The sequence below is a fragment of the Netta rufina genome (assembly GCF_964035555.1).
Source record: "Netta rufina genome assembly, chromosome: 1".
Taxonomy (NCBI): domain Eukaryota; kingdom Metazoa; phylum Chordata; class Aves; order Anseriformes; family Anatidae; genus Netta; species Netta rufina.
The window spans coordinates 11,494,173-11,521,277 of NC_140123.1; the positions used below are offsets into that span (position 1 = coordinate 11,494,173).

The 27,105-nt window shown below is 46.3% G+C and overlaps 1 protein-coding gene across 1 annotated transcript; it reads right to left on the reverse strand.

The window, feature by feature from the left end:
• Nucleotides 1-1,302: 1,302 nt before the first annotated feature.
• SMCO4 (single-pass membrane protein with coiled-coil domains 4) lies at nt 1,303-27,105 on the reverse strand. Its single transcript, XM_084282197.1, has 2 exons — nt 26,969-27,105; nt 1,303-2,406 (listed from the first exon to the last, which is right to left on the reverse strand). Exon 2 carries the CDS (start codon nt 2,274-2,276, stop codon nt 2,097-2,099), a length of 180 nt encoding a protein of 59 aa, XP_084138323.1. The 5' UTR covers nt 2,277-2,406; nt 26,969-27,105; the 3' UTR covers nt 1,303-2,096.

Genomic DNA, 27,105 nt, shown 5'->3' on the forward strand with positions numbered 1-27,105 from the left:
AAGTAATCTTAAATATTATCAAGTCCTACTGACCTTTTACCTCTTTTGTTGTTATCAGCCGGTTAATTGCTCTTTTGTGTCACAGACTCAACTCTTGCAGAAAATGAAGGGGGGAAAAAAATCCCATAATGACTCTGAACAGCTTCAAGGAAAGCTTTCCAAGTCTATGAAATTATTGCTTGGGCTGACAAATAAAATAAAGTGAAAATAAATGAAAATAAATGAAAATAAATTAAACTAAACTAAACTAATAAAATAAATAAAATATTAAAATAAAAGCCCTACTTTGGATCTCTCCAACTGGAAGGAGCAGCTCTCAGCACAAAAGCACAGAAAATTTTCAGCGTGCGGCTGGGTGACCATCTTGTCTGTGTCACTTACTGTGCTGCCATCCCAACTGCGCTGCCAACTGGGTGGAAAACAAAACAAAACAAATCCTAATAATTTATCCAAACTCTCCCTTTCAGCTTTAAGCAGATCTCGTATCTCAAAAACAACCCGGTCTGCAGAGCCAGTTTAGTTCTAGGCACTACTAACAGCAGCGGCCATCCCAGCGTAACAACTGGGTACACGTCCCCTCCTGAGCTGGGTTGGTTGGTACCTGGTCACAGGCTCACCACGCTTCAGGGATGTTTGCCTTAGGGCAGAGCCTAATGCAGGAAGCTGTATTTGCTTGCCTATGTTTGCTGAGTTGTTTTTTTTGTTTGTTTGTTTGTTTTTTGTTTTTGTTTTTTTTTTGCAAAACAGCTTTGGCTACCCAAAGGGATAGAACAACGCATTGAGTTGATGCTTGGGTTAAAACTGGGCAAGAGCCCAGTTTTTCACAGGCAGACCTACAAACAGTCCCACCAAGCTCACTGGGACCACTAGAAGGTGGCACCTGATGTAAAGATGGGCATAGTCTTTGCCTGCCTGCACAGCAGCACGCCCTGCTGTGCTCCCACACGCTGTAGCATCACTTTCTTGCTTGCTTGGTCTGTATTTAAGCAAGAGTCAAGAGTTCTCAAATTCCTTCCTCCCAAGTCTTTCGAAACTTAATGCTTGCTGAGTGCCTTCAAATATTTGGACTAGAAAGGGCTGTAGAAAAATACAGAATTACTCAAGCGTTTTAAACAGAATTTATAGTTTGACTTCTGAGGCTAAAACTGCCTAAACTGTGCTCGAAGCTCCCTTTAAGTCAGGGGAGGAAGGGGATTTCACAGGACAGTGGCTCACTTCAGTAAAGAGATTAGAGTTATACCATCACTTTTCCTTCCCTTATGAAATGTAAAATAAAATGGAAAAAAATAACCAAAGGCTGTATCCAAAACCACCTTTTATTGCCACTTTATGGATTTAAATATTTAACATTCATATAAACAACTCTCTGTGTTTATGTAGGTACTCGTGATTTCACCATAAATGGCAGAAATGGTAGAAAATCTGTTTTTCCAACCTTTCTGATATTCCTGGATCTGGTGGATCCTGAAGCATTCACGTTCCATGTTTTCATCTCGTTGCGAAAAAAGAAATTATTTTTGAGTGAACTATATAGTGTTTAATGAAAAAAATTATTACACAGTGTAGGCTTTCACAATTAAGCCACTTTTTTCTTTTTTTTTTTTTTGCAAAATAACATTCCAAGTAAGACTTCTCTCTTTTATTCAAAAAATAAATATATCCTTTCTGAATCAAAGCATTTCATATGACATTAAGTACAAAGAAGAAATGTACTTCTTTGGAAGTTCTGAAATAGACAGACAAGAGCTCATGGGAGCAACATTATCCATAGCAGTGATAAAAGCTGAACGCTGATTTCTTTACAAATTTATAGCAGAACAGAATTTCCTCTTACAATATAGAACTTCAAACAGATTTAAGAAAAACACCATTTTAAAAGTCTGAAAGGCACATGAACTGGACCATAAAACGTACTGGCACATTCACTAATACGTTTTATGTTACATTCCTAAAGAGAAACTGTGGAACCCTAACCAAGAGAAAAGACCGAAGACACCAGCAAGTTCTTTTGTAAAGTATCAGGAGTGGCAGAGAGTTTCTTTTGGCTCTTGATAAAAGCATGAATACCCCGAAGGTAGAAAGTCTGCAACGCCGCATCATTCAGTCGTATTTGGGCGAGTTGCGACATAAACAAACACCACAATCAGCAGTACTACGACAGCCAGCGTGGGAAGCACTACGGTGGTGATCTGTTGCCGGGCCTCCTGCATCGCCTGTTTCCTCTCCTTTTTGTCTTTGGAGGTCTCTTTTTTGGGCTTCCCTCTTAGCTGCCTCATTTTCCTCTGAGGATCTTTCGGTTGCCAGTGGAGGAGTGAGGGGAGTTGAGCTGCAGAAGACGGGCCAAGGTCTCTCCAAGCAGGGGGCTGAAATATTCCGTCTCCTTCAGCTGGCTGGCTGTACGAGAAACTGCAAGAGAAGGGGGAAAAGTGCAAGTCTTCTGAGCAAAATCTACATATATAATACAGTTATTAAAACTATTTCCAGCTTCATTTGGTAAAGCTTTTCCCTAACTGGCATCAATATCCACTCGTCTTTTTTCAATGAAACTGAATGGCAGCGTGTTCGTTCACTTCATCGCAGAATCACAGAATCATTAAGGCTGGAAGAGACCTCCAAGATGATCTGGTCCAACCATCCCTCTACCACCAATGTCACCCACTAAACCATGTCCCTAAGTATCACATCCAACCTTTCCTTAAACATTCCCAGGGACGGTGACGCCACCACCTCCCTGGGCAACCTGTCCCAGTGCCTGACTGCTCTTCTGAGGAGAAATGTCTCCTCATTTCCAACCTGAACCTCCCCTGGCTCAACTTGAGGCCATTCCCTCTGGTCCTATCACTGGTTACCTGTGAGAAGAGGCCGACCCCCAGGTCCCCACACCTTTCTTTCAGGTGCCTGCAGAGAGCAATGAGGTCTGCCCTGAGCCTCCTCTTCCCCAGCCCAAACCCCCCCAGTTCCCTCAGCTCCTCACAGGACTCGTGCTCCAGGCCCTTCACCAGCTTCATAGCCCTGCTCTGGACACGTTCCAGGGCCTTGATGTCCAGCAACACTTTCCCCAGGATAAGCTACAGCAGCTCGTCGTGGTGTGTCCATTCACCCAGGAGCACTGAACTCGCCCTGTATTAAGCTGGAAACAAAGCCCAGCACCATACATTTCATCCTCCCAGGCAAACAAGATAACACAGCTAAAGACTTAATGAAAACAACATGAATTAGTCTTGCGTCAACACAGAGCACCAGCTGCCCCTTCTTGTAAGAGCAGCAGGCTCCCAACCAAAGGTCTGTGGCTCCCCACAAATCTGCAGAACCAGGAAGGGCGAGCAGGCAGCCTGTAATAAGGAAAAGCATTAAGCATTTATCATCCACACCTGGTATTTATGGGAATAAAGGGTACTCGAACAGGAAGGGACGTGGAGAAGGAGCCGCTTAACTTACAGAACACAGCCTAAACCATAACATGACTCAGTGCTCTCCCTCTCCTTACAGCTGTCATTTTTCTATGGAGAAAAAAAAAAAAAAAAGAAAGAAAAAAAAAAAAAAGAAAAAAAAGAGCATCCTAAGTGATAATCAGCCTGCTGACAAATTGCTGTCTTAGACAAGCAGTCATTAATAAGCTGGTTGCTCTGGAGCATCAACCGCACTGGTTGTTAAAAGCAGAAGGAGCTATCAGGCAAGATGAACAAAAACACCGCACCACGTGAAGCCTTCCTGAAAGGAGAATTAGGAGGTGCTTGTGTTACCGAACCCAAGGGCGCAGGGAAGTTTTTCTCTCCCCCGACACTGCCTGCAGCTGTGTAAGTCACTGCCTGCGCTGGGGGAGGGAGAGGGCTGCGGGCTGGCTCTGTTCCTCCTTGCCACATCCCTGCTGTATGCAGGGCACTTGTATGCTGAGCACAAATTGGGGTGGAACAGTTACTGGTGCTGAGCAGTTAATTTTTGGTTCAACTGAATAGGAACTGATGGTTTTCCATCACTTAACGTACCGGGAATTAAATATCTGACGAAATTAGTGGGTGACTGCAACTGCCTCTTTCCTTCCTCTCTTTTCTATCACAGCACAAGCCTGATGTTAGCGTGCTGCTGCAGGTGATGAGAGCAACAAGCAAAGCTGCAACGTGCTCGCAGCTCACCACAGGCACGACTTCTTGATGTGTCATCCTGGTCAGCGTTACAAGTTGTCTTATGACTACCTTAAAAAAAAAAAAAGTGGTTTTCACTGAAAGTGAGATTCTTCCTGCTGATGTTATCGCTCAGCCTTGTTCGTCAGCCTGACGACAGAAGCAAAGCCAGACTAAAAAGCCCATGTCCAAAAGGAGAATCCCCACCTATCAGCGAGGTGCTGCTGCAGAAGGGCTCTTGTTCTTTTTTTCATCCCTCCTCCTTGCAGCCAGCTGCCTGTTGTGAATCTCACCCAGTCGGTCAGGTTGGCGAGATGTTTCATTGGTTCGGGTACGATGTGGAACAGCAAACCAGCGGGTCTGTCTGTCTGTCTGTCTGTCCGAGCTCCTCCCTGCGTGCCATCCAGAGGAACAAGTCCAGCGTGAAGGACCCATGGGCACCTGGGGTCGCTCCTTCTGCATCCCATGTGCACGCCTTGCCAGCTTCTTCCGATCTTAAACTCCATAAATTCAACTTGGCCTCTGAATCAAGCAGTTCCTTTCAGTGTTGATAAAGCATAAAAGGGAAATTTGGCTGGCTGGGATGGTTCTCAAAAGAGGAGACAAAGTTCAAGCCTTAGAAAGTCTTAGAAAGTCTTCCTTTTGCCAGCTGCAGCACTAGAGTTGAAATGCAGAACGTATTTAGAGACCAGAAGCCATCAGTGAACTTCATAATGAGGAGGCAAATAGGAACAGGATGGAGCAAATACATCACACCCTGTTCCAGTCTGTTCAGTCAAGTAGGACTACCTGATTTCTAGCCATTACCTGTTCCTTTCGTCAAATCCTCATCTCTTATTGATTCAGGAGAAAATCTTTGGTATTGCAACTTCTGCAATCTGTGTTTTGGGGGGAGGCTGTTTTTTTTGTTTCGTTAATCACTTCTCCAACTCACTGTTAGCTTTCCTCTGGGGAAAACAAACCTCTGTTTTTCTCCTCCAGTTTCCATTTTCCTCCTACTCTGGTCACAAGCTTTGTTACCGAACTCCGGAGGAACTACTATGCAAAACAGAGCTTTACGTTTATCCCTTGGGATAACTAGAGATGCATTTCAGGTATTTTCATATTGTTTTCCGTCTCTACTGTTAGTGCACGTCAGCGGGCTTTGTGTCTGGATTACTCACAAGACCCAAGAAGTGATGGACAGTGAAATCCTTTGGGACTTTCCACGTGCCATAGTAACAAACAGGAGTTGCCATGAAACCAATCTCTCGAACAATAAACGTTTGCTTTGCTCTACACAGCATCACTTGCTACCCAGGCAGTGGAAACATCAAGTCTCTTTTGAATATTTCATTGTGAAGCAGAATGATACCGAGTTAATTACATACCCCAGCTAGCATCTGATGGCTTGGAACACGAAGCCTTCCTGCAAATGTCAGCGCCACTTGAGCTGCAAGCTGGTGCTCTCCAGTTTGGGAATCTGGCACTCATCTTCAAACATGCTGCCAGCAGACCGGGCTATTTGGCTTTGCTACCAGCAGAGGTGGCCTTGCAGAGAAACCAGCCTAGAGATGTTAGCCAGATGAGCCTCAGGGTTCATCCTACCTGAACCACAGAAAGGCCGCCAGGCTCTGCGAGCTGCTGCCAGGCTCCTGCTGCCTCTAGGAGCCCGCGTGGTTTCTGCAGGAGTTAACACTTGCCCACAGGAAAGGTCCAGGACGCTGTACAGGTACGTGCAGGCGTGTTCCTGCAGTGCTTACAAACTGTTCAGCTGCATAAAATGAAAGTTTGCAGCCCGTGTTGTGCAGAGTAAGGGCCACGGCCGTCCTCATCCACTTCCAGGCCTCTCACCAGCCACACGTGGGCTTCACGGGCCAGGAATCACCCTGCGCGCCCACTGGAAAGGCCAAACTCGGACAAGAAGGAGATAATATAGCATCGGGAGGGCTGTAATTAATAACCTACTTAGCACTGCCTATTTAAAATCTCTCAGATCAAGCTGCTCTCAGAAGGGTGATGAGAAAGCGATGGCCTCGGTATACTCCAGCCTTGTGCAAACATTTCCAAGCTCAGTGGTCAGCGTTCTCACTCTGCAGGAGAGCTGGAAACTTGCCTTTTCTCCTCAAACAGAAGCTGAGAGTCTTCTTTCCACTCCAAGTGCAGTCACACACTGTATGCATCCCCCTGAGGTTACCTCCCATTCTCTAGGAACTCCTCGACCACCTCCAGGGCTGGAAATGAACACCAAACTGGGTCAACCACTGCTTTTGCTGGTCAGTGACTCCCTCAGCTGGGACAATTGCAGGAATACCAACAGAAAATTTTAACAGAGTCCCGCAGAAGTGGAATACCTGCAGCCCACAACACTCTGTCTTTAACTTCACCTTCCTCTTGTGAATGGCAAGCAGTGACTGGGTGTAGCTGCTAGGAACAGCCATTTCAGAGGCCGCCTCTTCTCTCTGATACTGCAGTGCTCCAACTTGACCCTGAAAAACTAAGGTTTCAAGCAGAACAAAACCTGGAAAGCTCAAGCAGTGAAGACAAACCTGAAAATGTTGGTCCTTAACATAATAGCGACTCACAACTTTCCTGTTCTGGCTCGAAGTCTAGCCAGTGTGATTACAGTCCCCCCTGCCCATCATCCAAGCTGCTTTCTACATGTAAAAACACTCTGCTTTCTAACTTCTGGGTGAAGTTACTCTGAACTGGGCTGCAGAGCCAACCTCAAAGCCTAACAGCACAAGTCAGCAGGCTCGCTGAAGTTACTCAAAGCGATGCTGAAGCATTTGGCAACACCTTAAGGCAACTCAAATGTGGTTAAACAGGGGCGAGGCTGTGGTAAAACCTACAGGGACTGACAGCCTGCAACACACATCAGCAATCTTCCAACCTGAATTTCTGGCAATCCGCTGCCTCCTGTTGTTGTGAAATGAACCCTGGCCAGCAGTGATGTGCAGGTAGAAGCTCCTCACGTGGCTGCTCCGGGCACCAGGAAAGGCAGAGCCAGCTCCGGCAGATTTCGTTTATCGGCTCTTAGCGTAATCACACGTCTAGACATCTGAGGAACTTATTCTCACTGCTGTTACAGTGTGAATGTATTAACCGCATTAAGCTGAATAATTTCTCTCCAAATCCCGAATTACAAGCATTTGTGAGCCACTTTGGATTAACCTGGCCCCAGGATCCTGCTCCCGACACTGTAACATTTCTGGGACAGCAAATCGGCTTGAAATTCAAACAAACAACCCGACGAGAATTAATTTTTATCATTTAAATATCCCCCTAGGGCCACGTATGTTTGTAATGAGCCATTACAAACAAACAAACAACAGAACAGGAGACCAGGAGGATGCGCTGGATCCAAATTGCTTGCCAACGGGAAGGAAAAAGGACACAAGATATGTAAGCAGACAACGCTCTTTGCCTTACTGCAGCGTCAAAAAGCCCCAAAACCCAGTAGGTCCCAGTCACCAGGACACACCAGAACCGAAAGCAAGTCAAGAGGAAGAAGCCAAACCCACAAACCTATCGCCTTGTTCCTTGTTTCTGTTGCCAGGTTCGTGACTTCAGGGCACTGCAGCGCCCTGCAAGGGGGCTGGAACAGGAGCAGAGCCCCGGGGATGGGAAGAGGCCACCACCACGAGGAGGTGGCAGCTGAAGGAAACGTGGCACAGGGACCGGCCACCTCGGGGTGCCTGCGGCCGGCAGCTTGGCAGGGATAACAGCGTCACGGTTCCGCCTTCGTTAACGTCTAGCTGCTGCTTAGACCCCACTTTATTTCCTGCCTTTGAAACCACACAGACGATTTATTTTTTTTTTAAATGATTGAACAGTGTGCGGCGTTGTTATCCAAGCCCCGGGTAAAATTTAGTAAAAGCAAGGCTTGTTTCGGGCTGCCCCACGGAGCACAGGTTTACTCCACAGCTGATTTCACCTCCAGGTGAAACGCCACATTTTGGCCGGGGGATTTGCTTTCCTGCAGCTCTCAGATCTGGCCATTGCGATGACAGCACCGGCAAGGTCACCCATTTCTAACGTGATTTGGCCAGCTTAAGAGATGCAGCAAAATAGAATTTTAAAATGTATTTCAGCAGGAGCTCGGGACAGATTTACAAACAGCAAGATGTGTGCACGGAGCTCTAGATGGGGTCTCCAGAGACCTCGGGTCTGCACGCAGCCCTTCCGACCAGCCAGGCCAAGGTCCAGCTCCGCCACTTGCTTTTCCTGTGCTTCGGTTTTCACAGGTGTGAGAGAAAAATGCAAATCCTTGCATCTCCCCTGCATTCCTGCAGATGGTCACGACCTGGGTGCCCTGCGGGACTTGCAGAAGAGCTCAGACCTGCCAACACCCAGCTCCTGCAGTCAGAAGCCAAAACTGCTCCTGAGTTTTTTGTGCGACACCAGGCACCTCACACTCCTGCAAACCTGACTCCGAGGGGGGAAATAAAAAAGAAACAAGCAGGATTCTAGCATTTTTTATCCAACTGCAGCACTTACTGTCCGGCTACATTCCCAACCACGTCCAAGCACAATCACGCTGCTTTTTAAACACTCAGTGTAACAGAAGTTTTAAAATCTTTATTATTTGACAGGCTCCGAAGGAGCAAAATGTTCTGTGCAGCCCTTTGTGTGGGTGATGGAGATGGATGGAGCAGAGATCTGTCAATTTGACTGAAACAGCTGAACCCTAATGAGCGGGCCTGCCCAGAAGATTAACGTAAGGCTTTAATCCCCATCACACCCTCCCTCCCTCCTCCCCCAGACCCACTTCCAGCAGCCTCGCGATGAAGTGAGCAATTCCAGCTGCAGGACAGCTCCTTCTGGCGCTGACACGCAGCTCCGGGGGACCATTAACACGGAGAAACAGCCATTATCTGCTCAAAAAATAAACTTTTAACGTGTACGAGCTGTCCCCCTGCTGAAACAAAGGCAACTGAGTGCGGAAGGAGTGTGGGAAGAGCCCACCACGACACGGGGAACTTTGGCTCCTGCTCTATGGGATGCTCTGGGTCACCGTGCCCGCTGCTCCCAGACAGAAGTTATCCAGCAGAGCCGGCGAGCAGCCAAAGATAATACTCGCAGTGCTAAATTTGAGATCTTCATGTTTCGGTGACGTTACCTGTCACGACTTCGGAGCGCTAAAAGTGAAGAAAAGCATTAAGAGAAAGATTTTGGCTCTGTGAGAAATGGATTTTCGCAGCACGGCATGAAGCCGATCCTTAATACCGTATGAACCTACCTCAGCCGACTTCACTGCAGCAAAGAATTATGATTAACAAGTCAAAACAACCCCCCTCTTCCAGGGCAAAAGCTTTTAATTACGCACATAATGATACAGAACTATTAAGATGCTGCTTGAAGTCGGTTTAACATTATTTTTTAGTGAAAGTGGGGGGGTGAGTTTTTGGTTGTGGTTTTTTCTTTTTTCTTTTTTTTTTTTCCAAATTACAGCCCTACATCTGTGTCGCCCCGTCATTACTGCAACATCCCATTTACTGCAAATGGAGCTCTGAGAGTCTCCAAACTCCTCGCAGCGTTTGGGAAATGAAAGCCATCACTGAGCACTGCCAGGAAGTCAGGGACTGCGAGGCCGTCAAAACAAAAAGCTGTTTCCATACGATTTTCACAATCCCGAGGACTGGGAGGCAGCAAGCAATCTGTATTAGAAACAAAAAGCCACGGATTTCTGCATCTGGGGGGGAATTGTTGAAGAGAGACGAGGTGATGGCATTTCAGACTCATGCATCCAGTGCAGAGCAATCCGATCTGCCCTGAATGTGGCAAAGAAACAGCAGAAAACTGAGTAAAAAATAAAGAGGCAAGTCCTTTTGCTCTACAAACAGAGGGACAAATAACCAAGATTTGTCCATGCGGATAATAAAGACTCGGTATCAAGACAGCCTCTGCAAGAGGCAGTCTGGTGAAGAAGCAGGAATCATATTTACCGAAAACACAAGGAAAACAAACATGCAATTTTTGTCACTGCCTGATTTTGGTTCCCAAGGCTGGGCTGGAAGAAAAAACCTCGCCATTCTCCGCATCTACAGCCACGGATGATCTTGCCCGGAGGGGCAGCAACCCACAGCACCCAGCACACGACCTCACACCACGTGTTTGCTCAGCCACTTTCTTGCAAACTTGCTTTCTCAGCTGTTCCTGACAAAAATCCGGCAGAGGTGAGACATTTATCTGTCCGCTGCATTTATGGAAATCCAAACTGCTTCTAAATAGCCACGTTAAATAAACCCAATAGCCGCCGGTGTCACATTCCTTGAAATTCATGTGCTGCTTTCCCAGGTTCACTTCGCGGCTACCTCAGCACCACAAACCGAGCTGCCACCCCTGCAGCACTCACCCTCTGAGCTGGCGATGGGAAACCCTAAATCCTAAATGGGAAATTCTCTTTTTTTTAAGTTCCAGACAGGAGCAAGGCAGAACGCCTACAAGTCTGAAGGCTGACGTTAGGGTTTTGTAATGCAAACACAGGAGCTGAGGGACTGTCGCTGCTTTTCGTTATAACTCCGCTGTCATTAAAACTTGGGCACTGAAGAGTCAGTCCCGACTAAAACTTGGCAGGGAAAAAAATCCGTGCCCATAGCAAGAACGGATTGTGGAGCCTAAAACCACGAAAACCCAAGGGATAAGCCTGGGGTGGCAGCGGGGCTGCTGGAATGATGGAGACTGACCAACAGAGGAGGAAAGCTGAGAGACACCAGGACAACATCTAGAAACAACGACACTCCGTGAATGCTGGACTCAGATTTCTTGTGAAGCAGCCTCCTCGGAAGGCACAAAGGGAAATCTCCCTCTTCTGGCTCACGTTACGAACTCTCCACGATAACAGAAATCAAAATTAATGTATATCTGGGCTCCTGAAAGCCTCCCGAGCCAGTCCTGCAGGGCAAAATGGGCAACTCTGCCCTGACAGTGAAGCTTGCTGAGGTACGAAGTGTCCTGGAACGGGATGCAGTCGAACAAGGGGTTGTGATCTCAAACTCACTCGTTTCGGGGCTTGTTTGAAGTTCTGGTTTTTCAAGCTTTTCTTGGCACAGCTGGGTTTTCAGTAGGAGGGTGAGGAAAGGCTGCTGGCACCGGGCCTGTCTCTCCCTTCTCGTGCACATGCCAGGGGAGGGCTGCAGGACGGGACAGAGGAACTAACACAGAAGTCAACCCAAACTGAAGTGTGTGTGATAGGGGAACCTCTTTCCCATCTCCGCAGGAAAGGAGCCTCCCTCAGCTCCTCATTTTCCAAGCAGGGCAAGCACCTCACAGTGTTTTGCTTTGCTGTGGTGTGGCTGAGTTCATTTCCACCTCTGCTGCCTTATGCACTCCCTTGGCTGATCCGGGTAATCGAGTTACCAGTGAGTGAAACAAAACCCACCTTGCATTAATACAGCACCACGGGTGAGGCTGGAACTCCTCTGACAGCCAGAAACCTGCAGCTTCCCCAGGCTCCTTCCAAATCACAGCAGTGTGCTCAAACATTGCGACAACAACGCAATCAGGACACCTTTGGGGGGACGGGAAGATGAGGACTGAGACTCGCAACACAGGATGGGTGGGGAGTTTGGTCTTCCTATCACTGCTCTCATTAAAACCTCATTCTGTTTACTTCCCGGCTTAAACCTGCAGCCTTATTGCATTTCACTAAACAATCCCACATTACAATAACGCAGCAGGCTTCCCTGCCGTGATTGATAGACTCTGCTTGCAATTATTTAAGGAGAAGGCACATAATTACATACAGCTGGATTAGGCTGATCAAATCCCTGTTAGTGTCTGTCAATTTGCACATAACAAGACAGTGTGACATTAATGCAAACTAATTCCGATGCAGAAAGTTTAATTAAGACCTAAAAAAAATAAATTAATTAAAAAGAGATGGATGAACGAAAAGTTTCGCGTGCTCGAAGCAAAGGGAGTTTCCCAGCAGAGGCAGCCCCCGGACACAAACCTGGTTTTGCCTCAGCAGTTTTGCTCTGGCACCACCGCTGGCTGTGCCCTCTGCCAGGGCCTTCCGTCTGCTCAGGACACTCAGGACAACTCGCAAGTTGCTCTTGGTGCTCAGCAAGCAGCTATTGATTCCACACCAGAATTCAGCCACCACAAATTACGAGTGATCTTAAGCACTTCCCCAGACCAAAACATGACATTCCCTACCTAACAGCGTTCATTTGCTCCCTTCACATTTATTCCTTTCCATTTGGGTTGTTTTTCAAGTGCTCTGCTGTGTTCTCAGCACTCTCAAAGTCACCCCCAGTGCCCCCAGCGCAGCGTCCCGGCTTCATTCCCCGCTGAGCAGACCCAAACTTTCCTGTTCCAGAGCTTTTAACCACAGCTAGGTCACATCAAGAGGTTGCTGTGGCACACAAGCTGCTTTGGAGGGTGCAGGACCCAAGGAGATCTGTGACACCGCCCCACAGCACACCTCACCCCCCCGGGGGCAGCAGCCCCCAGCACCTCGCACAGGCTGGCTCATGGCTCCCAAACGTGCGGGCTGAGTTTCCCACACTGCGGTTTCCCAGTGTGCTCCCTGCCAAATTAAATCAATTTGAGCATCTCATTAAAGAAAGAAAGAAAAAAAAAAAAAAAAAAAAAAAGACAGGTTTTGATTCATTTTTAATGGCTTCTCTGCCAGTCCAGCCTGCTGCTCTGAGCTGGTTTACTTTCCTAGCTGCTCTGCTCAGCTACCTCGCTGGGGAGACCCTACAGGGTTTCAACAGCTTTAGAAAGCTCTGAATGCCATATAACCCTCACCAAAGCCTTATCCAAAAAGGCAGCAAGCATTCTGAACCCGTCCGTTTCCCAAGCGTGAATGCTTCCCACAGAATTAATTTTGGTCAGCTAGGGGAAAGGGGAAAAGGGAAACAAGGGCAAACTTGAGCGGCATAAGCTCTAGAAAGGATTACTGTGCAACCTCCTGGAAAATGCATTAAAACTCAACACCACACTAAAACTGTCCAAAAAATTAAGCCCTCCACTGCTCAGTCACATCCCTCCAAACCTCTCAGTCACCCTCTCTGTGGCAGGGACAAATCGCTGCTAGATAACTTCTCCTGAACAAGCCTACCCATTATTCTAACTTGTTCTGGTTTCTTTGGCAGCGCAGGTATTTAAGGCACCCTCCTAAGCCAGCTCCTGCAGTGGTTTTTCTGTTCCGTTACAACTCTTCAAGGCATCACAAAGGCAAATTGAATAAGCACCTCAATTTGTGTTGCTTTCTATTTATAATACCGCGGGCACCTGCTGCTGCTGAGACCTGAGCAGGCATCTTTCTTTCTTTCTTCCTGGAGATTGATGCAGATTAATCTCAGGAGTTCCCTGCGTTGGAGTAATTCCAAGAAACTCCTCCATGCGGTAGGGTTTGTGGGTTTTGGTTTTGTTGTGTGTGTTGTTTTTGTCTTTTTTTCTTCTCATTTCTATCAGCAACCAACTGACCTGCTCTCAAAAATGCAGCTGGTTTTGTTTCCTCGCTCACCTCAGCCACATTTCGTAGGCTATCTTCTGGCTAAACGCAAGGGCAGGCATTCAGCAAGCAAATCGCTTCGGGTTTTCCCCTGAACCTGCAACAATTTACATCTGTAGGGCCCGTGGGCGGTTTGGGAACTGTGGGCATGCAGGGAATGGCTGTTGGGAGGAGCCTGCCCATCGCCCAGCAGACACAGGGCTTGGATCCCGTGTTATCTGCCCTCTCAAATCAGAGATAAATGAGTTTTCTGTCTTATCAAAGCTCCTGTGACCACCAAGAGGCAGCTCAGGCTCTGCAGGGCAGGGTTAAACCCCGGGGCTGACCTTTCAGAGGGAGCCCCAGCCCCAGGTGCCTCTGCTGGGTCAGCTCCCAACCAGCACGCGGAGGAAAAAGCTGCAAGGAAATGCAATTAAGGCTAAAAGATGTGGATGGGAGCCAGGTCATTAAGAGGGACACCAGTTATCGGTCTCATCTCCGCACCGTGGATTTTCCCGGGGCAGCTGACCTGTGAGGTCTGGAATCCTCCTCCAGTTCCCGCTGTGTTCAGGGGCGGTGTTGTAGCATCTCGCAGACAAATTCCCAGGACAGCCCGAGGAGAATTTCATCTCAGGAGTGATTCTGTGCCTCAGGTCCTGCTCCAGAGGGATGCTGTGCTACTTGCCTCTCTGCAGTATTGAACAGGGGCCTCAGACGAGACGGATTTTAAGCATTCCCTTTAAAAAACATGCAGCTTTCTCAGCCAAAAAAATAAAAATAAAACAATCTTGTTGCTGTTTTCGATCATCCCAATCTTGCAAAGATTGCTGTTAGCTTAGGAAAGCACGCAAAAATGTGTAAAATGAAGTTTTCAAAAACTTTTTTTACTGCATTTCTTGAAAATTTAAGCAAATAAAAAGGCTCCGAGACACAATAAACCATCTTTGTGAAGTCCTCGGTATGGTGCTCTCCTTCTTCTTACTTATCAACCACACAAACTCAATGTAACCATTATCTCGGGAATCCGCAGATTTTTAACTTTGTACCAACACGAATGAGATAAAACAGATTTCCTCAAAAAATAAACAAGGCACAGGGACCTTGAGGGTCATTTAAGAGGCGCAGCTTCCAAATGGGAGTCCCCAAACTCCTGTAAACTTCACGTGTTCTCATCCCCTTCCACGATTACTTCTTATCTCATGGGGAGGTTGGGAAGTTTTGCACCAGCTACATTCAGCAGATCAGCTATAAGCGGGCACGCTGTGGATCCTCCACAATTCCAGGCTGATAGCTAATCACGATTTTGAGCCTTTCAAGCAAATAGGACAACTTAAAATGGCAAACATGGCTCTATCAGCCCATCCATAAATTAGGAGTGACAATAGCAGATTATTACTCATTCACTCAGTGTTTGTTTGGCCCTGGGAGAACTGGCTTTCTTCCAGGAGCTGGCAAACATTGGTTAATATACATGTAAATGTTTTATTTCTCTCCAAGTAGGCAATTTCATGAAATGAAATACCGAATTAGAGACGACCTTAGTTTTTTCTGCTGATGCCTGTCTTGGAGGCAGCGCCGCTGAAAGCCTTTGCGAGGGTTTTCACACCAAGCCACCAAGGGACAAGCCACTTCTGAGAGTGAGGCAGTTTCACTGTGGAAACACGAACGCTTTTATATAAATATTAATCATCCAAGTTCTCCTTGAGGGAAGTGGATGGAGAACGGCTTATGTAAGGTTCCAGGGCTGACTGGATACGTGCTGGACTGTCTCTGCCAACTGCTCCGCATGGGCTGGTCCTCAAGGTAAAAGCTGCGCTGCCTCGGTGCGAGAGCTGCAGAGCCAAAAGTAGATTCAGAGGCCCCCAAATTTAATGTGAGGGCACTTCCAAATAGCACGTGTCAGTTCCTAAGGGTGAAGAAGGGACATTGTGGTAGCAACAAGTCAGCATGGCTCATAAACCTCTGGACATGCACGTGTGGGAAGAACTGAAGATGAAGAAAGCAAAACGAGTTCCTTTCCAGTCTGGCAGCTCGTCTCAGTTGGTACCCACTGGTTTCGGGCAGGTCTCTCCCTGGACACGAGCATCTGCGTATCCCAGGTGGGCTGAGATCCCTGGTTTAGGGAGTTAGGTACAGCTGGCATTAGGATTACTCCTCCTGATATTCTCTGCTTTAAGAGAACCACAATTTACACTTTACAGGCTACTTCATTAACTAAAGCTACTTCTGAAACAGAGCTTTGGGAGGTAAATACAAGAACTGTGGATTTGTTTTAAGCTGCAGAAAGCCACAGAGGCGATCAGAGCTGCAGCAAGCACACCGGCTACTGCGTGACCCCACTCTGCTTTGAACCTTGGACCTCAGGCTGTGCAGCTCTCACACGGAGCACGCTCTCCCTCCTCTCGAGCAGCGCCGCTGACCCCACACTTCTGGGAGCTCTCACGAGGATACCTGCTGAACGCCGCGTCGGACAGCGATTGTAACTCATCTGGAGAGCAGACGGCTCATCGGATTTCTGAACGGGCTTCCCTCGCTTTCAGCGGGGCTGATGCACGCAGCACGTAGGATTTGGAAACAGATTTTCCCCCAAATAGCTCGTACAATTGTGCTGCAGCATTCCACTATCAGCTCGGCTCGTGCTTACGTAAATACCGCGTGGAAAGGCAGCAGTCAGGTGAGCGGTCACAACGAGGTTAATCATTACATCCAGGCTTTGCCAGGGCAGCAGCAGAGCTGCCCTCTTGCATGAATTGAGCTTGGATAAGGCAGCATCGATTTTCCTAAAGAGGTTTCATTACTGAACTCCAGGCTTGTGATTCCTTCTGACAGGACAAAGTTAAGAGTTAATCCAAATTTACTATTTCTTTTCTACCCAAACAGAAACTGACTCGATTAAGATGCAGAGACTGCCATAGACCTCCCTCCCTTTCGGTGTTCTCCCCCCTCTGAGAGAAACTGAACTTCACAGGACTTCAAACCTCACAGAAAAAAAAAATAAAAAATAAAAAAAAATAAATAAGAAAAGCTCATCTTTATTCTACAAGCCTTTCTCCCAGCACTGAAAACCCAATGCATATTTTCTGCCAACTACTTTTATCTCTGCATTGTTCTTAACGCTTTCCTAGAACGGAGATTCTTCAGCACACAAGTGAAGAGCATTAACGTGGTGAGGGGACAGGGACTGTTGGAGCCCAGCCAGTTAAAAGAAACGAGGCAGGAATGCGGAGGCATCCCATGACCTCCAAATCTTTCTGACACGTTTTCTGCTTGACAAATTGCAGCCTCCTATATTTTTTTTTTCCAAGACAGTTACATCAGAAGCCAACAGCTGGCCATTACAAGCTATTCCATTCAACAGAGGAGTTGCTTCTTTACCTCCTTCGAGGCTGATAAGAATCCTCCATAAAAGCAAAGGGATCCCCTTCTGATTTCCCGCAGGTGCCCTAAAACACTTACTGAGCCACAGCAAGTGCATCCCTGACAAATAGGGTGTCCAACAGACTTGGGGGTTTCCTAACTTTCTGAAATTACCTTTCTGACTCACTCACATCTCTGGGAGCACGAAACTTAGTTAGGTAAGGTCTGAGAAAAAGCAAGCAAGATTAGAGAGCAAGATGAAAAAAATAATTACTAATCTTTGAGGAGAAAAGATATCGTTTCTAACTCTCCTATCGTAAAAGCCCTGCCTCTTTCACAGTTAAGCAAAGTTTCCCCAGAGCAGCTATCACCGATTGCACTCGCTTGGAATTTTTGTATAAACAAGCATTGGAATATGAAATGCAAAGTCAAAAAAAAAAGGATCTCAAATCACAGGGTGCATACATCCCGGCACCTTGTCTGCATCCCTTCAGAAAGCAAGAACAAAAAAAATAATTGAACATGAAAGAGAAATAAAACCAGACATGAATTGAAACCTGAAAAGCTTTTTGCTTAAGGTCCCTAATGTCTACGAATTTATTAAGAGATGATGTTAGAGCACCTGAATTTCAGAGAATTACTTCAGAGATGGCTCCCATTGCAGCTTTTGCTGCTGGAATATTTTACCCTGGCTGCCAGCCAAATCTTCGCTATGCTGATGCCAAATAAATGATACCCAATTTCAACGACAGATGCTGTTGTGTTGACACATAATTGATACATTTATATTCAGGGCTCCCTGGAATTCTGTAACAGCAACACTTTATTCACAAGAAATATCACCGGCAGCAGAACTCAGAGGGACTGGCACATCGCTGATGCTGCCACGCTGCTGGAAGCACGAGGCTGGAGGGAGGAGATCTTTAACCACCCAGGGTGGCGAGGACCTGTGGAGACCACGACACTTCTAGGGCAGTGGAAGATGAAAAGAGACAGCCCAGCAGCCAGAGTGGCTCAGCCAGAAACCAGCGTGCTCGCAGAAAAAGGAAACCTGAAAGTTTGCAGCACAAGTTGCACATCCCCTTCCTGCAGAGCCTGTAGCTGCGTAGGAGATGGAAGTCATAGAAACGCCACAGCACTCAAGTAAGAGCCATGGCCATGCCCTCCTTCTCGCCTTGACTTCCTTGGTTTCCCAGGCAGGAAACATTTTAGCAGCCTTTAAAAATACATTTGGAAAAGGTATGTTCCAAAGGAAACATCATATACCCGCCACCTCGTCTGTTCACTCTCCCGGAGATAACTTGAAAGAAACTTTCATAAATAATATTTATTTTGGAAAGCAACTGAATCTCCCCAAGACTAACAAAACTTCAGCCTTTACTGAAATTATTACATGAAAAAAAGCAGGTGACAGTACAAGTCATGCCTACAACCTAACTTTTCTTTATTTTTGGTAACGCAGCATTGTATCATTTTCACACGACAAATGAAAACATTCCCAGAATGAAAATATTCAGCGAAAAATGCATCCCCATTCAATTCCCAAAGAAAACAACCCTGCAACAACTAAAATTTGGCACCAAAGACAGCAGCAAATAAACAGCAGAGAGCAAAAATTTCCTGTCATTTATCTAGCTAGCATATGCGGTTCAGCAAACATGCAATGTGGAATATCCTGCCATGATTCCTCTTTTTAATTAAAATAAGGTTAAGCTTAAAAATACTTTTGAATCACATTTTATGGGGATTATCAAATGCATTTGAAGCTTACAGATGAACAGGAATCACCACCTAGAAATCTTTTCAGCCCCTGGAAAACATATTTTGTTGGCTGTTTCTTAAACTGTATTTTAGAAGATTGAGCACAGCCCAGAAAGCTTTCTGCTGCTTGTGGGGCCTTATCTAGCTCTCAGATTTCATCCTCAGTCAACTTTCTCCTCACATCACACGAAACGGGGACTGGAAATACTGATGGTAATTCTTCAGACTCTGCACACTGCAGCTCTTCCTCTTAATTCTTCCTCTCCTGCGCTTCTAAGGGCTGCTAAGGCCAAAACCTGTCAGAAGGCCTCTTCGTGCTGAATTTCTCCTTCACGATCGTGTGGCACAGAGCAAAGATAAAGTCATACAGAGAAAAACACACATTTATCATCAAAGCACACACCCTTCTCCCAATAAATAAATATTTTTTTTTAAATGTCATTTAGCTCAGCAACACAGGATTTGTAAATTATCCAGGGCTGTATCCTTAAAAAAACACAAAGTGATTGAAAAGGTCAAAGTGCATGAAGCAGAAAAGCTTTCGGGGCCAATGAGTTCTTTGCACTGATGCGAGAGAGGCATTGGAAAACCAATCTTTGCCAAGAAAATGCAGCCAGGCATTAAAAATGTAAGCATCAAGTGCACGGGTACCTTCTCATTGGCAGCTGGGCACTTCAGGAGCAAGTACAGAGGATGAGGAAGGGCCACGAACACCACCGAACAGTTTCCCAAACTTACCGGTTGTGGGGAACGTCTGGTCCCAAATTTCCTCACTCCTGTTCAGAGATCTGACGCAAACCTGCTCCAGTTCAAAAGCTGCAGCAGGTTGTTAGAGCAGTGCTGTGCCTAAGCTAAAAAGGCCAGCCTCTCAGTGCTGCTTTTTCAATTGAGCACTGAAATAGCAAAGCTAGGAGGCTTACAGACAAGATCCAACTCCTATCTAATTATTTAGGAGTGTAGACAGAAGTGGAGGTGCGTCTGCAAGGCACCGTGTAGCTACCTGCTGTCAGTGTTGGGAGGGGGATAATTAGCCTGGGAGGAACTTCATGTTAATAAATACAGACTGACTTGAATATTTCAGCCTGCAACTGAATTTCCTGCAAGGATTTATTCCTACAACTTTCTTTGGGTGTTTGAAACAACCCCTGCTCCCCCTTAAACATGTAATAAATTTAAGAACTTTCTTTAAAATCAAAAAAAAACACACCACGTTCAGTAGCAATAACCCATCCTGTTTTTAACAAGGGCGAGGGTCCACAAAGTTAAACGGATTCTCACTCCAACCGCTACTGCTGGCTTCTGTGTTTTACCCTGGACACAGAACAGAAAGGTCTCACTTTCTGATTCTCCCACTCAGGAAGGCAGTGCTATAGCTGGAAGATATGGACAAAAAATGAAATGCTCGTATACAAATCTTTCAGTCCCTTTTCCCCAACTTATGTCATTAAGGAAGAAAAAAAAGGCAGAAGTGTTTCTGCTAGAAATTACTGTACAATGAGTTAACATGCAAAATAAACTAGCAACAGAAAAAAGAGAGAGCCAGTTCCAACTTTTAAACGTGTAAAAATCTTAGAAGTGGTTCAAGGCAATCAGATTTCAGGGCAAATCTTACTTTCACATACAGTGTTTTCTATCCTGTCAAATGTTTCTCTTACCACTGTGGGAAAGATTTGAACAATGAAGGGAAGCTGGCTAAGGCTCGGTCTGCAGACTGAAATAATCTCAGTTCTGCATCCAGGCTCCTGAGAAGCAGTCCCAAACCGAGACGTTTAGGCAAGATGTTGACCTGCACCCCCTTCCTCCAGGCTAAGGCCCTTCCACACAAATAACTCCGTGCCTTCAAACACACCTCACAGATCATAATACTGCAGCTACAGGCCACTCCTTTAAAGTGTCAGTTCAGTGAACCTGTTTTTGTAGTGCCATGCAGCGTCGCCACCTAACCCCTTCCAGCCATTTAAGATCTGCAGTTTCTGTCCTAAACTACCCTGAAATTTAGCACTGTGCTTTCCCACTGCTAGGGAGGTGGCACCGCAGTGCCAGGTGGGGTGGGGTTGTGGAGAGACCCAGTACAGTAAGTGCAAAGGTCTCTAGGTCGTAAAAATGAACAACTACAAGCGTATTCCTCAAGGTTCATCTGAACCATTCCTTATTTCTGTCATCCTTTTATTTGGGTAGCAAGACCAAGCACAATGTCTTTCATGACACAAAGACGCTACATGAAGCAGAAGATGCTACAGCCATCTAACAACCAGGAGGCAGGCAAGCTAGGAAATGAACTTTTTTAGAGGTAAAAAGCTTCAGTGAGTTTTAATAACACATTTATACAGCACGCCTCCTCTCCGGGCCTGATACGAAGCACTGTATCGTGGTCAGAGAACTGCTCTCTGAGGATACAAAGCCAAGGTGTCAAAAAAAAAAAAAGAAAGAAAGACATACGGTGGAAAAGCAGCGAGACCAATTTATAAATAGAAAGCAGTCTGAGCGCAAGATGAATACACCCCGAGGTTTGGTACATCCAAGGCATGATTATCTAATAGCTCTAACACGGTACAAAGGCCCACATCAAGATGGGCTGAACACGAGGGTTTTATAGGTAGCAATATAAGGCTCCGGGAGCCTTATTAAGGACCCTTAGACCCTTATCAGAGAGCCTAACTGAAGGCAGGTGCTACCTGGAGTGTTAAAGCCCACCCTAACCTGCTTCATTTTTTCTCCTAATTATATCATCACGCAGCCATAGCTCTTCAGCCCTTTAACCACAGTATATTTGCACTCTTACTAATTTTTTTAAGAGCTTTAAGGCTTTTAAGGGTCTTATTTTTAAGGGTCCATCAGTATTTTTAAGGGTCCACTTCTTAAGAGACTTATTTTTAAGGGTCTTATTTTATGTATTTATTTATTTATTTGAAGTTTTAAGGGGTTCCTAGTGCCAAGTCCAAGGGATGCCCATGTAAGTAAATCCAATGCTCCAGCAATCTGCCGTCCTCGCCTCCAGCTCACTTCATCCTGGAGAAGTTACTCGTGCCTGCAGCAGGGCCGGCCACATTTCTGCTCTTCATGTGACAAAGGCACAAACATGTTGGTTTAGGCAGAAGCAGCTTTTGCACTGATGCTGCTCTTTATTTTCCACTCTTTTTGTGAAATACTGAGACAATTTCTGAGCAAAGCCTTTGGGGAAAGAGCTCTACTCAAAATCACTAGTCCTCTGTCTAGCACAATGAGAGCAGAGAATGCAAATTAGTTGCAATAAAAGCAGCTGGCAATCAATACAAAAGGGCTGGTCTCCAAAAGTAAAACTGGCTCCTCTAAGGATGAGAGTTAAAAGGAGAAAAATATAAGAAGATGAAAGTAAAGGAAGAACTAATGTAAACAACATTGTGGGAGGGAGACACAGAGGGAGGGAAAAAAAAAAATCTAACGATACGACTAAAAATATTAGACAAAGTGACAAAAAAACAGCTGGGGGTAAAAAGGGAAGAAATACAGAGATAACTGGAGTGCAAAGAAAAGGATCATTAGAAAAAGTCTAATGGCAAACATGTGCAATCCAAACAGGAGATAAACTAAAAATTGTGAAAGGGAGCAGATAAGAGGCTAGCTGGCACTGAGGCTTAAGGCAACAGTCACGGGTTCACGTTCCAGCCCAGCTCCCAAGCACTGATGAGTCTGATAATGAGTTTCAGCATTTCTTCCACCACAGGTTTGGCCACTTCACAAAACCTTGGGCTTTTGTCTCCTCACCTTCTGCCATAATTCTCTAGCAGTCAATACCCACCTGAGTGGGCCAGAGCCCGCTCACTCTACCTGCATGCAGAACCTCTTTTTAAACCCCTTCACCTCAGGAAGTCCACAGGCAGCTGTGAAGGACGGAGAAAAGCCCAGCATTATCATTACCACCTGTTTAAAGAAAAGGAGAGTTCCTCAAGATTGACACTTCCACTGAGTCTCCCTATTATTTTGTCCAATTTTTATAAGCCGGTTAGAGAAGGAATACATTACGGTCACAGAAGCCTTCCCTTGCAGCTATTATAGTGAGTGCTTGATATAAAGGCAAAAATAAAGGTATTTTTGGCACTGTTAGCTACCTCTACTCAAGAGAAACCAAAAAAAATGAGCTTCCTGTACATTGCAGAGCAGTGCCACAAATCACTCTCGGTCTTCCATGTATGCACCTAGTCCTGGTTTCATCAACCATTTGGTTTCAGCAGAGATCTGAAGTCACTCATTGTCTTGCACGTGTCTTTAATATTGCAAATTAGCAACAAGGAAAAGGTTACTTTGCTCAAAAGCCTTTCGGCCCCTAGGAGCATCACTAGTTAACTACACAAAACTCCTTTGGCCCCAGTAAAGGTGCTTTAACAGCACGTAATAATTACACAGGGTGGACAGTGGTGTCTTCTGCTCTCACACAGAACTGCAGGGAACATGCTATCAGTGCAGAGTATTTATTTAGCTTGGGTTTTGACCAGCATACTGATGGACCAGGCAGGGAAGCTTCTGCCAAGTTGCTAATATACTTAAAATTATGCTTAGCCCTTCAGAACTTTAACACAGAACAATTCAATCAGGGCATGCCCTGCGCTTCGAGAAATTCTCCATGATTTCTAATGATAACAGGTGGCCAGAAACTTCCAGTCACGTTGACATCTAAAAGCAAAGAGCTCACCTTTCAAAGGGAGAAAGAAGTGACCAAGTTCTTTGCAAACTGAAAACACTGTAAAAGAAATCAAACAAAGCAGGATGGAGAAGAATAAAAAACCCTGAGACCAAACCAGGGGTAGGGCAAAAGACAACAAAGAGAATATTATCACACATTCTCATCCCCTCAAGATACACGTGTGCCTAAAGGGCTCACAAATATCCATCTCTGGCTGTCTGCCACATCCAGTGTGCAGAGCCTCCTTCCTCTACTGCCTACAGCAATTATTTCAGGCTTTGTCTTAACAAGTAAAATTCTCTCTCACAAAAAAAAAATAAAATAAAAAATAAAAAAGTAGGGGTGGAGGCCTGCACTGTTGCAGAGGTTTACACCGACAACCTCTGGGACTGCCACTCCTGCTAAGACAATTACAGGATTTTAACTGCACCTTTCCCCAAGGTAGCAGCAGTTAAGACCTTTATACACTGAAGGAGATGCCCTTCCACATTAGCGTGGCCTATTAGCCACAAACAGGATTAAGAGCTCAGCAAATCCTCACAGAGCTCACATCTGTCAACACAACTCCTTCCCGTATGGGCTGAAAGGAAGGTAACTTCTCGGCTTTCCCAAGCACTTACAAGAAAGCTGATATTGCAATAGTTATTAAAATAATAATAATAATTTGGGGGCGGGGGGGAGGATGGACAGAAACATAACAATCAGAGAGGCCCCTCAGGACCTCTTATTTTGTAAAATAAATAAATAAATAAATAAATGCCACCTGGTTAAAGAACCCATATAGCAATTAACACCAGGAGATCTCCTGAGAAGACAACAGCCAAGATCTCTTTGCCAGATATTACAGAAATCTTTCTGTGCTGTCAGAAAGCAAACAATTATCACAAAAAAATAGAGCAGCTCAGATCTGCATGCAACACAAATCGCTATGGGACAACAGGACATCAATGAATCCACAGATACTTCTTGCAGTGCTTGGAGAAACTAGCAGGGAGACAGACAGATCATTTTGCTCCAGAGCACACAGACCTAATAGCTGAATCAAGAAATGCCAGATCCATTCTCAAAGAGCTCAGACTCTTTGGGAGTAGCTGGGACACACAACTGTAAGAGTAAAAGCAAACCCAGCCAATTCAGCAGAGAGAATTCGTGCTCAGTTCTCTCAAGCCCTGATACCACTGTAAAAGATAAATTAATCTTCCTTTAAGTGCAGTCCCCATGACAGCACTGCTACCTGCTGAACCAGGGCAGGTCTCCTGCAACTCTTCGTGGAGAAAACTCTCCCTTTTCAGTTTCTCTACAGCACTGCTTCTAGGTAAGGCACACAGCACCAGGCCAAGTCTCGTTGGGCTTCAAAGTAACACATGAGGGAGAAAGATGAGGGAGAAGGAAAATTTGTAACAAAAATGAACAAATAAACTGTTACCTTACGCATTAAGTGCCACAGCCAAAAGATCTACTGTGGAGTCTATGGACCATCCGCTAAGATAGCTCATACCACCTAATTAGCATGTATATTGTATAGATATGCAAAAGCATTTCACTGCCTATTTAATGCATGGAAAAACATAATTAGTTTAAGTATATATATAAAATTTTGCTAGCATACTGATAAGGCAGTGACCAGGAGATCGTCTACTCTCTCACCTGTTGCTGTGCACACCTCCACAAGAGCAGCTAGGAATGTGACTGAGGGCAGCTGCCTCACACAGCGCAACCTCCGCTCAAGCCCAGTGCTCTGGGATCACCTCACAGCCCAGGAGCTCGTCCACAGGCATGGACACGCTGACACTGCTAAGATCTTGTCTCAGGCAAAGTCACCCACAGAGTCACAGAACAGCTGAGGTTGGAAGCGACCTCTGGAGATCACCCAGTCCAACCCCTGCCGAGCAGGATCACCTAGAGCACGTTGTGCAGAATGGCAGCCAGGCTTGTTTGGGATGTCTCCAGAGAAGGAGACCACACAGCCTCTCTGGGCAGCCTGTCCTAGTGCTCTGTCACCTCACGGTACAGAAGTGCCCCTCATATGGAACCAGAACCTCCTGGGCTTCAGTTTGTGTCCATTACCTCTCACGGGGCAAAACAGGGACAGTTCTGTTGGCCTGCAAGCACTGGTCGCACCCCCGGAGAGTGATCTGCTAAGGACTCCCTAGAAACAGGGCTTTCTGACGGCCACCCTGGCAGCCTCTGAAGATGCCCAGAGCTCTGTAAAAGGCTCATTTTTACCTCTGTCTGTATCAGTGCTGTCCATGCTCTTCTATATCACTCTGCATTTGCAGTCAACAGCTTCGCCAAAACCCTCTTGAGGAGCAGAAGATAACAGTTGTGCGAGTCCCTGCTGGAAAGAGCACTGAAGAAACAGGTAGTTCCTAGAATTTCCTACGTTATAAAAAGTATTTGACAACCACACTCCAGATCCCTGTTGGTAAATGTCCCTTTTACATTTCCTGCATATCATGAGGGAAAGTAACAACTAAAATTGCTATAACAACGAGCTGTTCATTTATCTGACAAAGATGAGTGAAATTTCTAACTACAGAGCTTAAGAACAGTCTAAAACCTGCTTTCTTCTTAACTTCAGTCTAGGAGGTCTGCGTGGTATAAATAGGCCACTAAAGGCAGTTAGAAGAGAGATAAAGTTATTAAAAATGCACTAATTAGAAACTTTTTTTTTTTTTTAAACAGGGTGTCAGGGAAGTACTACAAGACTTTTGTTTCATTTAAAGGAGACAATTTCATCAGACCTAAAAATAACACACAATCAGGTTTTCCAAATTGAGAGGATCACGAAAATCCCCAGGAGGCCCCAGTGCAGCCGGGCACCGCTTGAGACCGCAAAAACCTGACACAAATTTGGGGCAGGACCACAGAATAGAAATATGGAAATCTCCACACCATGACAACATTTATTTTCCCTACCGTCTTAAAAGGTGTGAAGCATAACGGCTTTAGAAACACAGCGGAAAGTAAATTATTTTTTAAGGTACCCAACTGTACAGAGACCCGAAAAAGGCTACAAATTGAACTCACGGCAGCACACGGCAGGGACAACACACGAACAAATGAATCCAATGCACTTAAGGAAGGGGTAAAAGCAGCATATTTGCACTCAGAAGGGATTATCGTATTTTTCTTTCCCCTGGGTCACCTTTTAATGCTTTCCCGAGCTTACTTCCCCCCTCGGCCGGCTGCTTAAACACAGGTCTCGGTCCTTCCTCACACACGCTCGCGAATGAGGAAGCGAAATTAAAGAAATAGACGCCAGATGAGGAAGTTTCGAGCCTTTTGAGGAGTTTTTTTCCTCATTTCCAAGAGTTATTTTCCTCACGGATCCCCCCTCCAGCAGGGTCGCCGTTCAACCCCGGCGGGGCCGGACCGCCCCCGGCGCCTCACAGCCGGGTCCCTCCTTCCCGGGGCCGGCTCCCCGCTTCCCCCCACTTCAAAACTTTCCGCTTTTAACCTCCCTGGAGCACTCGGAGCCCCCCTGGAAGTCCTCGGCAAGCCAACCAGCCCGGAGCCCCTCAGCTCGGCGGCTCCCCCCGGGAGGAGCCCGGAGCGGGCTCCCGGAGCCCCGACCGCTCCCCCCTCAGCTCTCCCTTCCCTCCCCTCCACCTCCTCCCCGGGACAGCCGCGAGTCCTTACTCGGAGCTGCGCCCTCCTGAGAGCAGGGACGGGCGGCCAGCGAGGGGCAGAGTCCGGGCTCCCCGCCGCAACTTCCCCCGCTCCGCCACACGTGGGGCTGAGTGAGGCGCGGGGCTGGCGCCGCTCGGCGCAGAGGA

Bases quoted from the DNA above. Each gene is read 5' to 3' on its own strand.
- SMCO4 (XM_084282197.1), bottom strand. From the start codon at position 2,276: ATGAGGCAGCTAAGAGGGAAGCCCAAAAAAGAGACCTCCAAAGACAAA.